Raw genomic sequence first — 11,877 nt, 5'->3', positions numbered from 1 at the left:
GTGTGTGTGTGTGTGTGTGTGTGTGTGTGTGTGTGTGTGTGTGTGTGTTTTTTCTCCATTAACTCTCCAGATAAGGAGGAGGCCCAATAAACCTTTATTAGCTGCTTAACCAGCACAGTTAATAAGGATCAACACAGAAACCTGGTGTGATGAGCTTACAACACACACACTGAACTGAACTGTTTTCCGAGGTCATTTGACTAGTACAAAAGAAAATGGCGATTGTTGTTAGTTGTTATGCTGGCCACCTGTAACTAGTGTAGCATCAAATGCTACACTGGTTACAGAAAACGAGCCGAACAAAGTGGCGATAGCAATGTGCTCTTCTACGCTGTGACAAGAGTGTGTGAATGGAGCATTAAGCTGCTAAATGTTACTCATTTACTCCGGCTCTCTACTTCTCTCTTGATTTATCACCTCGGTAAACATTGTAAACATGAGTTTATGGTCTCAATCTCTAGTCTTCTTCAATACAGCATGATGTTCATTTAGTAAATTATGGTCCATTTAGAGTCAAATAGACCATAAAGCAGAGTATGCTTTAGGGCGGGCTTACTGTGATTGACAGGTTGCTGCTGCTACCAGAGACGTATACAGCGTCTCTACGTCACTCCTCAGCATTCCAAATATGGTCACTTCTGTTCAGTGGTTGCGCTAAAAATAACAAATGCCGGCAGCCATGATCCAAGATGGCAACGGCGACCCTCCAGGTACTTGGATTTGAATGGGAATGTCCCTTCTACTAGCATTTTATTTCTATGGCAACTACCAACCACACTGGACTTATGTATGCTAGTCTTACAACAAGTAACTAGCGTGACTATTTCAGATCAGGAGGTTTACGATGTGTTTCCTACGCACAGTGTGCATTTATTTATTTGTGTTAATGATGTCAAGTGACATATGTTCTGACTCGCTGTATGGGTGTGATAAGTATATTTTACAGGACTTGAAATGACATACTTGCTGAACTATGGTCTTTCCATTTAATATCTCAGCACATGTATACTTCTTTCTAAGACTCCCGGCTCTCTCACACACACACACACACAGTTTGTCTCGGCTCTCTTTTTTCTGTGACAATACAGGCTGATATGAAACATCATATAAAATCATGATATGATATCATAAAATCTCTCTCTCTCTCTCTCTCTCTCTCTCTCTCTCTCTCCCCCCCCCCTTAGCTGGGTCGGCCACTGAGCCCTCCACTCCGGCCCCGCCTCCTCCCGAGGCTCAGCCAATCGAAGCAAAGGTTCCCGAGGAGGAAATGGACGTCACGGATGATGACATCACAGCAGGTAAGGACATAAATTTTGACGTCTACAGAAAAAAGGCTTATTTAATTAGTGTTGGGCAAGCTAGTCATGTGGCTTTAGTTTGCATAGTTTACCTTTAAAGCAACTTACTGATAAACTGTGACGTGATGTTTGAGGTCTGAAATTTAGGGATCTCTTTTTGCTCAGTGACCCGTGGAGCCCCATCTGGTTTGATACAGGAAACATTAGAAGGCCATTCATCATTTATGTGCTACTGAATTTAGGGGTTTTACTTGGGTGACTCTGAATGTAGGTTAATCATAGAGTGTGTGTGTGTGTGTGTGTGTGTGTGCGTGTATAATATCAGTCTACTGTGACCTGCATGGTGTCAAAAGCAGTTTGGTGTTTAGTGTGCACACATGCTCTCTCTCGCTCTCTTTGTCTCTCGTTCTCCCTCAAACACACACACACACACACACACACACACACACACACTTTTCCAGTCCATTTATCTTTTGACACATTATCCTGAAAGTTTAACCGTGACTTACACTGACAGGTAGCTCGGCCTGGTGGATCTTCTCCTGAGACTACAGTCACACACGCAGCACGTTTTTATTCATCACTGATCACAATATAGTAACTGTATCATTAATGTGTAAAGGTCTAGTGATTAGTGGTCGTCCTGCAGCAGCTCATCATCATCTCATTAACTGTAATGGATCAGAAATCGCACGAGAATAAAAAGCGAATGAAGTGACCCGTCTGAAGGGAAGTTCACATTGTGAAAAGCACTGCAGTGTCGGCTCTAACGCCGTCTTACCACCTCTCCTTCCTTCTCCCTTCATCCTTCTCTCAGACCAGTCAATATCGCACGTGTCTGACAATTTATCATTTCTCACGGCTCATTTTTCTCCTATTGACAGCGGTGTGTTTTTTTTTCCTCATTCAGTCTCTGCAGTATTAAATCTGTTAGCAGACAGTCTGAATCTTCTCTGCTGCGGAGGAAAAAATGTTAGGTTTTCTTTACTTCACCGTCTTTTCTCTTCCAAACTTCCTTCCTTCTTCCTGTGCTCCTCTTTTCATGAGATCCATTTAAATAAATCGTGGATGTACCGTTTTGGGAGCCTATTTGTGTTTTGTGTAGTGGACAAACAGCTGCACATGTGTAGTTTGTGATAATAATTAGTAGGTCATGTTTTTTTTTTATGAAAATCAAACCATGGATTGATTCACAGGAACATTATACATCTCATTCCATATAACATTTATGGTTCACTTTCTTTACTTTGTGTGTTTGTATCTCTTGTTGTTGACAAACTTAAAATGACTGTTATGATAGTGAAGAGTTATTAGGACAGTGTCTCACGTCTTCTATCTATTAATTAGTTTATTTTTTTGATAAATCAAATATTTGTTAAGTTTATGAAATTTCATAAGAAATAGTGCAAGGCGACATCTTGAAAATGTCTTCTAAACCCAAAGATATTCAGTTTGCTGAGATAAAAAATAGGAAAAAAGCATCAAATCCTCACAGTGGAGAAGCTGGAACCAGACAATAGTTTTGAGTTTACTTGACAAACAACTTTAGGAATGATGAGGTTCATAATCATTAGAACCAGTTAAATATACTACGAGGAACATTCATTTTGTGTTGATCTTGCCGGTGACAAAAGCGGTAGTTTCTCCTCGGACCAGGTTCCCTTTGGAAAACCATCTCATTTTGCCCCGCGCAGTCCTGGTTCTGGTTCTCCCGTGCCGCCCTTCCCTCCAGCTGGTCCAGCAATACGGCCTGGGTCTCCAGCAGCGTGGTGTCGGTGTCCTCACAGTAACTTTAAGAAGAAAATGCCAAATATTATCTGATGTGCCTAACGTACTTGGCAATTAACAGTTTCTGATTCTGGTTCTTCTCCAATGGGAGGATGTACTGCTTCTTATGTGACATAGACTAGAACACCCCTCCAGAATGATTTGAGACAGGAGGAGGATCTCGTGTACAGACAAGTTTTAAGTCTATTATAATGCAGTCAGCTAACGGTCTGACAACGGATAAGCCTCGGGGGGGCATGGGGTCTATATTTCTGGATGTCTGGGCCAAGACTTCCTTTTCCACGCGCTGCTCATAATAGTTTACAGTCCGATTAGGAACTTGAGATGGGAGGTTGGAGTTCAGAGACGATGCGTGTTGTTTCTCAGGTGTCCAGTTATCAAGCTAATTTTAAACCAAATAAAAAGCTAACTCGTCATCAGACAATAGCCGCTGGGTTCCCACAATGCATTTCAGTCAATGCGTTCCGTCTCTTTTGTTCTCCACACAATCAACGCCTGCTCCAGCAGGACTGGTCAATACGACAAAGACTACAAACAGAAACCAGGTCATTTCCAATACTCAAATCTTTGACGTTTAAATTTCTATATTTTACATATGGCACAGAGTATGTATCCTGTACTCGTTACTCCTCACTAACATCACTACTGTGAGAACAGAGGGGAGGCAAAGAGGAGAGCAGATAAGTGTGAAATGGAGGAAGGGAAAATGAGGGAAAACAGAAAGAAAAGGAGCAAAATGGGAGGAATGTAGAAGAATGAAAAAGGGAAAGGATGGAGGAGAGGAAACAGGAGAGGAGGGGACAAAGGAAAAAAGAGATGTCGACAGCCACAGAATCACTTGGCTGCAGGCTGTTACCACAGCGATAGACTCATCACCTCAGTCTACTGTCTCCGCTGACACACACACACACACGCGCACATACTCTCTCACACAGTTCAGGATGTGCAGGTGACAACAGTTGTTGCTCGGTGCCACAGCTGCAAAACCTCCCAGACCAGAGGGGTGTGTGTGTGTGTGTGTGTGTGTGTGTGTGTGTGGTAATTATGTCCCTGGTTGTGTCAGGGGATGTCATTAGGATCCACAGCACCCTCCTCAAATCCCCCCACCACCCCCATCTCTTTCTCTCTCTGTGTCTCTCTCTCTCACACACACACACACACACATACACAGACCTCTATTGACATGACATTTTGCTAAAGCATCCCGACAAACAAATTGAAGTGAGTGATGCATACAGTGAAAACATGAGAAACACTAATGATGCACAAATAACAGAATGAAACCGTAATAAACTGATAATAAAGTAATAAAAGTGTACAAGACAAACCAACTAGGACAACTCTGTGGATTATAGTTAATAACACTTGCAATGTGAGGATGTAATGGTAGAAAAGTTCCAAGGCTTTGATATTGGTAACGGCAAGCAAAAGAAAATGAATATTTGTATCATTAACATGAATATAATTTCACAGTTGTATACAGTAAAGTGGCTCTCTGAAGCCCTGGAGGTCCATCCATTGGTAATGAGAGCGACTGCTGGGGGAGCGTATATTTCTTGGATGACTGCAGCTTGTGCTTGTTTATACTGGGCAGTGGGTAATTCCTGGATTTGTGCTCCCAGTAGAGGAACAGCGGACTGACTCATGCACTGTGCCTGTGTGAGGCCGCCTCTAACTGGTAACACTAACTCTGTATTTAGTTTAAATCTGCAGGTGTGAAGGGTTTTTAATGTGGATTGATTTCTCTCTCTCTCTCTTAAACAAACTAAAGCTGTATTCATGTATTCTCACTGGTGCTGAGATAGTTCGATGGTTAGTCTATCAACAGACAAGTAACAGTCTGGTAAAGTGAATGTTCAATATTTTCTGGTTGCAGCTTGTCAAATGTAATGATTGTCTCTGTTCTATATTATTTTCAGTTGAATATCTTGTTTTTGTTGTATTATCCTCTTGTCATTGGACCATTGTTCAGGCCATGGATGAGGCCCAATCATATTCATGTGGAATAGTAACGTGGCTCCACACTAGAAGGAAGACTGAGAGTATCTCATCTCTGCCTCTGATGGAGGGGGTGACCTTAGGGAGGTCAAAGGTCCATGCTGGACACCGGCCGCCCCCCCCCCAACACACACACACACACACATTATCTCTGTGCTGGCGGGCATTTTGTCTCCTTCAGGATTCAGAGACTTTATGAGCTGATGTCTTCCAGCCACCAACATGTAGAATTAAACTACAGATATGTACTTGCAGTAGTATTGTTTTCTATGTTTTCTGTTTGTTGGATGGAACGAAGGAAAGTCAGATAAAGGTCAGAGGTCAGGCTGACCCTCACCTCGCGGTGTCATTAGCCCGGTTGTGATTTGGTTAGCTGAAACGCTAGCCTCCCCTGCTAATCTGATATCAGAGCCTGCAGGTCGTGTGGGTCAGATCACATTTCTCCTCAGAACAGATTGAACTTATGGAGAGATAAATGGTCCGAGCTGCAACTCTGAGCGCTCTGGACTGTTTCTGGTGATTGTGTCTCTTGTGTTCTACACAGTGAGGGACCCAGCTGGTGTATGGGGATAGTATTATATTACAGACAGCAGAGTGAAGTTATTGATGTACAGGAATGTATTTCTGTTGTCTCTATATAAGATAGTAGTACAGGACATTACACAATAGTATGAAATCAGAATAACATTGTTTATACACTGTGATACAGTGTAGTAAGTTGTGATTTGGTATGGATTGATTTTGATATAGCTTGGTTTGATTTGATTTGGTATGTTATAGTTTGATTTAGCATGTTATGGTTTGATTTGGTATGTTATGGTATGGTTTGATTTGGTATGGTTTCATTTAGCATGTTATGGTTTGATATGGTTTGATTTGGTATGGTATGGTTTGATTTGGTATGGTATGGTTTGATTTGGTATGTTATGGTATGGTTTGATTTGGTATGTTATGGTTTGGTATGTTATGTTATGGTTTGATTTGGTATGGTATGGTTTGGTTTCTCTCTCGTCATCTTATGGTTGAGTGGGCAGTGTGATAATGTGCACATGAAGGGGGATGGGCAGAGTGTGTGTGATTGTATGTCTGTGTCAAGGTTTATGAATGTGTCACAGAGATAAAGCATTGGCCTTGGGTGGGGGGGGGGGGTGTCACCACAGACACAGAGTCATGGAGACCGATGGAAATGACTGGTTTACTGACTGGATTTCTCAGTCACTGTCTGATTGGCTGTTTGATTACAAATTGACTTCATGGCAAACTGATTGTCCGTGTGACTGAAGGGCCAAAACTGACCGACTGACTTTTACTAATTGGTTTAAAAACAAGCTGATTGGTTGATCTCAGCTCCCAGTCCCAAGCCTATCACAGACAACCAACCCCCCCCCCAGTTCATCGAGACAATCAGACAGACGGAGAGGTGATGAGTTTTCAGGCCTGTGGGCAGATTCACATGTTAACACTGATCACATCGCTCGGTATGAAGCTCTGTTTTCACCTCAGAGACACGGACAGCACGCACTCTAATCGGCTTATATGGAAACGAGATAAAGAGAGGGGGAGCCAGCGAGGGAAGAGCAGGAGATTCTGACCGCAGACGAATCTGCTCATCAACCCAGACCCTCATAACTTCAACCGGTGGGAGGCAGCAATGCACTTCCCGAGCCTAGTCTGCCAACAAATTAAAAGAAGTAAATTGGGTTACCAATTTGCTCAAGACGTTTGATGCACTTTTAAAATATCTCTAAATAGATTTTTTGAAATGCTTTGACATCAGGGACCAGGTTACGCTTTTTGAGAACCAATATGGCGGGTTGTTGGGTTTGTGTGCTGTGCAGGACGGTGTCTGTTCTCAGCCAAAGCTCGTTTATGAGGTAGGAGAAGCTTGACTATGTAACAACACTGGAGAACTGGAGTGGAGAGTGATACGTCTTCCATCTTGTGGATTGTGTGACGTCAATTTCACATTATCCAGTTAAACTTTCATTTATCATGTCAATATTTTCATCTTATCCACTTTATAGTTTTAAACCATGGCTGTCATTATTTAGATCAAGTAAAAATATTATCTGTAATGTACAAAAAGATTTCTCCACACGTGTGTCCTGCTGCCTTCAGATGGAATTTATAAACTGAAATCCTAATTTCGTTCAAAGCAAACTACCAACCTCAATCAATGATTCTCTCTTCTTCGCCGACCTGAAGAAGTCCAGAACATTCAGATTTACTTTATTCCCCGCCTTCTCTCTGTGCGCTCCACTTTACCATCGGCAGGGATTCAGTTCGGAAAAATGTTGAGTTCAAATGTTCTCAGATCATTTGTCTTTTCACCGCAGAGATCTACTTGTGTCTAATGAGGTCGGATTAACTGTTTCACATCTTGAATTAATCCAATACTTCAGACTCAACACAACAAACTGTGAATCATCCAGATTTTTTTTCTTATTTCTCCAATCCACAGCAATCCTACACTCTTTTAAAGTTATCATTTCATGGAATTTTTATATGAAAAAATGGTTCCACTCTACCAAATATGATATCCAACATATTTATTTTTTAAGTAAGGTCACAAACAGCACAACGTCACCACTCCAATGTTACTACACTTTGCATTTGGACATAATCTTTAGGATGCCGACATTGTGATTTAGATTTAAATAAATGTAGAAGTTCTGTTCCTTGTAAAAACGGTAGTAGAAACCCTACAAGTTTCGCCTCGGCAGAGCCACAGTACCTCCACACAGCTAGGGACATGTCTGCAGTGAGGACAGGATAGGACAAAGGACATCTTGGTGCTGTGTTGGAGTTCAAATTAAAACACAAGGATCCAAAAACCGTTCCAACACTTGTGGGCATGGGGCTTCAATCAGGACAGATGATTTCGTCTATACATGAAAATGGAACACTGATATTAAACAAAGTCAGCAAATCAAACCGCCACTGTTCTTCACTGCACATTCATAATTTGTGTCATTTGTATATCTTCCGTGCTGACTATTAATAGAGGCTGATTGGGAGGCAGCACTAAACAGTTTGCTAAAGCTAATTGAAAGCATTAAATATATAAATCCTGCTTTGTTTACAGAGACAGGGACGTGTATGGCTGCGCCGCGTCCTCGTCCATGTGATACAAAAATAATTGGGGACCCACCATCTTCCATATTCCAAGTTTTTTTCCGAGATAGAATTTGAAGAACAGCTTGACCTGACCGCAGGACATGAACCACGATCTCCTTTGTCAAAGTCAGTTTTGAAATATCTCTGAAGTGATGGGTTGTTCATTCCTCTGATAACTTGTTGGATTTCTATCAACATTTTAATTGTGCTGCAGGGTGTCATTGTCCCTTATCGTCTTCCGTAGTCCTCGCCCGCCCGTCTGTGTGATAGGGAGATCATTTTCTCTTCCCTCTCACTCTTAAGTTGAAATGCTTTTCATTTGGCGGAGTGTAAATCTAATTCTGGCCGATGGCTTTGATTCGTCTGTGAGCGAGAGGAGGGTGCGCCTAAGCTGCGGTGGCTTTAATAAAAGCAATTCCTTCTTTATGAAGAAGTGCTGCGATGGAGGTCGCGCACTGTCTCTGCATTAGGGAAAGAAAAAAATGCATCCAGAGCCATTTTTCATACCGCTCCTTTAACGCCCCGAATCCGACAGCCGCAGAGTGACAAAAACATCGGTTGTATTAAAAACCTGTCGGATCATAAATTCTACTGCAAAACCAACGCATCATTGATAACGATGGATGAAAACATAAGACTTCATGCTTTCATCATTGCCAATCCGTACCTTCACACGGTAGTACTGAATTGTAAAGTGGAGCAAAGTCAATGTGATTGGGGGGTGGTGTTGATGTCGCTGTAGAACAGTGCATCTGTCCTGCATCTCTACTGTGTTAAAGGCATGGGGGGGAAATAAGAAATGTCAGGAAAATCTCACAAGTCAAGATGATGGCGCTTAGTGGAAATGAGGATGTACTGAGTCGAATGTATGAGATAGTCAGTTGAAATTTTAACTGGAAAACTCATTATTTAGTATTGACCTATGATGTAAAGTTTATCTGCATATACTGTAATCCTCAAAATGTTTAATCATTTCCAAAATACCACAAGATATATTCTAAAAAGATGTATTGTAATGAAAAGAAAGCATGATTAATAGCGCATACACCATACTGCCAATGGTATTTCCTGCCAGTTTGTGTTATTGCAATGGCAAGCGCTGCCAAATGACTACGCAACCACTTAGTGGTGGTAACGCCGCCCCTCCAGCGCCAGGTCAGCATGAAAGCTAAACACTAAGAGGCAAGAGCTTGGATATTTTGTGTATAGAGAAGTGTTGTTAGTTGCTGAACAGGAAGGAAGACATAACGTATTGACAATGCTCAACAGAAATAAAATGAAATCAACAAAATAATGAATAAAAGACAAAGTAACTTAAGTTTAGACATATTAAAAGACATTTTATGCCTGATCTAGTTTTAAAAGCTAGGAGAGGTGTTTGTTTAATCAAAATAAAAGAGCGTGTTACAAATGTCAATGGTGTGCCAAGTATAAATATGAGCTAATTAATATAAAGGCTAATTAAAATGACTTCTGTGGCCCTGCTCCCACACTGGATCTTTGAAAAGCCTTTCAACACCAGAAACTGGCAAAACATGTCCTTCTAGAAGCTTGGTGACTCGTCAGGTTAGCTGGCGAGCTGGCGAGCTAACATCTAACGCGTTAGCTGGCGAGCTAACATCTAACGCGTTAGCAAGCTGGGAACGTGCTAGCACTAGTCCGTCAGCAAAGTCAAAGCCCGCTATCTCAAATGTAGCCAAATTGTTGAATTCAGAAGTCTTTAGTCTCCAGATAGCAGTATTCAAGACCAGCAGAAGATTGCGGTCTGAGCGTGCCACAGTGCAGACCAAGTGTAGATGCGTATTTTTCTGTCTGTTTGACAGATCATTTCTGGCCTTGGATGTTATTATGGTGCCATTGTGTTGCTGCTTTAATCGATTGGATCATGATGTAGGCCTTGTCCCCTGTAGATATGAGGGATTGTCAAAGGCTATTTAGCACAACGACTACACAAGGAGGATAATAACTGATGGGCAGTCAGAGATGTAAAATCAACAGGACCCACAGTTAAAGGACTAGTAAAAACCAGCAGTTTGATGCTATGCCGTCTCCTCTTACCAACTTGCATCCAGTTTGTTTGCGGTATCTCCCCCTGACCCCCCACCCCCGTACCGTCTAATTGGAGCGCTGTGTTTCCACTAAGCGCAGATAGCTCCCCTGTCTGTGTCTTAAGACAGTAAAATACACTTAACCTTCAGATGGACTCGGGCCGGTTGGAAGGGCAGCCACCGTTTCGGGACTCCAAATCTTTTTTCTCTATCAACTTAATTGTGTTTTTCAATTATTTCCCCAGATTTTCCGTCTCCTGACATTTGTTGTAAGGATGGTGTGTCCCCCTCCTCCCACATCACCAGCATTTTTTTGTTTTATGGAACTATTTCTTCATCCAGAGACATTTAAAAGCTTGGCTTGAGGCTGCCTTCAGAGTTCTGTTTGTCTGCTTGTTTTCGCGTACTTTTATATATAATATATATATTCATGTTCTTACCTTTTTTTTTTTTCTTACTAAATCTTTTCTCTCACAGCATTTTACTGCCTGTCGTTTACTTCTCTTCTGCCCTCCTTCGTTCTCACATTGGTTTCCTGCTGCTATTGATCCCCTCCCTCAGTCCCTGGTGATCAAGTTTTACCAGTCTCCCATTGATTACCAATGGAGGCAGATTGGAGGTGCGTCATGGGAAGATGGTGGGGCTGCAGCTCTAGAGGGGAGGGCTGGGAAGGTTGTTGGTTTGATTTCCTCGGGAGGGTTATTCAAAAACATGATGGATACTGTTTTTATCATTGCAATTAACAAATAGACATCTCTTTATTATATGTATTAAATATGTCCATATTTCAGGTTGGGCTGGGTGGTAATTCATTGTATTATATAAGACAACCTTACATAGATGCCATGTTTAAAAAAAACAAAGACTTTAACATACGCTTCTTTATTAACATTTGAATGCGTCATTAATCCCTAATGATCTGCCAATTTTCTCCAAAAACAAAATGTTATGTCGTGTAATCATAGTAATGTTAAAATTGAATTTCGCCTGATATACGTTTTTACAGAATAGAGCTTAAACGCATCATAATATAACTCCGTACGTTAGCTGTTAGCTCCATATTTGAGCCAAGCAGAGTTATAATGCCCACCTGCTGCTAACGGCTTAACCAGCGCTCATGCTGCCAATTTCAACACAGATTTAATGTAGCACTATCGGGTAATGTCTTCATGCAACAGCCCTGCAGTAGATACTCCCATTGGGAGGGCTCTCTCTCAAATTTATACCACGAGAGGACTTGAACTAGAGATTGAGACCATAAACTCATGTTTACAATGTTTACAATGTGACTGAGGTAATAAATCAAGAGAGAAGTAGAGTCATTTTCTCATAGACTTCTATACAACCAGCCCGCCATACTCAGTTATTCTGGCCAGTCTATTATATATCATTCTCTGCAGTCTGAACGCACTACATACGGATCTTTATGTCGTACTTAGTATAAATGAACGTTAGTATTTGATTTTGAACAAACGCACTCTTTTATTTGTTTAAATTGGACCTAAATGAAACACTGAGGATAAATGAACATCTTTTATTATCTTGACAGCAGGTTGAAGTTAATTGGTGGAGAGCTGAACCGTGTGTGTGTGTGTGTGTGTGTGTGTGTGTGTGTGTGTGTGTGTGTG

General features: G+C 41.6%; 1 protein-coding gene across 3 annotated transcripts in view; it reads left to right on the top strand.

Annotated features, from left to right (window-relative positions):
• The window catches only part of wdr7 (WD repeat domain 7), a 115,372-nt gene that overhangs the window by 66,909 nt on the left and 36,586 nt on the right, over positions 1-11,877 (top strand). For all 3 annotated transcript variants that reach the window (XM_031855804.1, XM_031855805.1, XM_031855803.1), the window contains one exon: positions 1,185-1,298. In XM_031855804.1, the coding sequence (XP_031711664.1) occupies positions 1,185-1,298 (114 nt within the window). The remainder of the gene's footprint in view (positions 1-1,184; positions 1,299-11,877) is intronic.

This window comes from Anarrhichthys ocellatus, unplaced genomic scaffold, assembly GCF_004355925.1.
Source record: "Anarrhichthys ocellatus isolate YVR2014 unplaced genomic scaffold, GSC_Weel_1.0 scaffold16, whole genome shotgun sequence".
Taxonomy (NCBI): domain Eukaryota; kingdom Metazoa; phylum Chordata; class Actinopteri; order Perciformes; family Anarhichadidae; genus Anarrhichthys; species Anarrhichthys ocellatus.
Note: the sequence above shows the minus strand (reverse complement) of the source record. Positions and strands in the feature narration are given on the sequence as shown.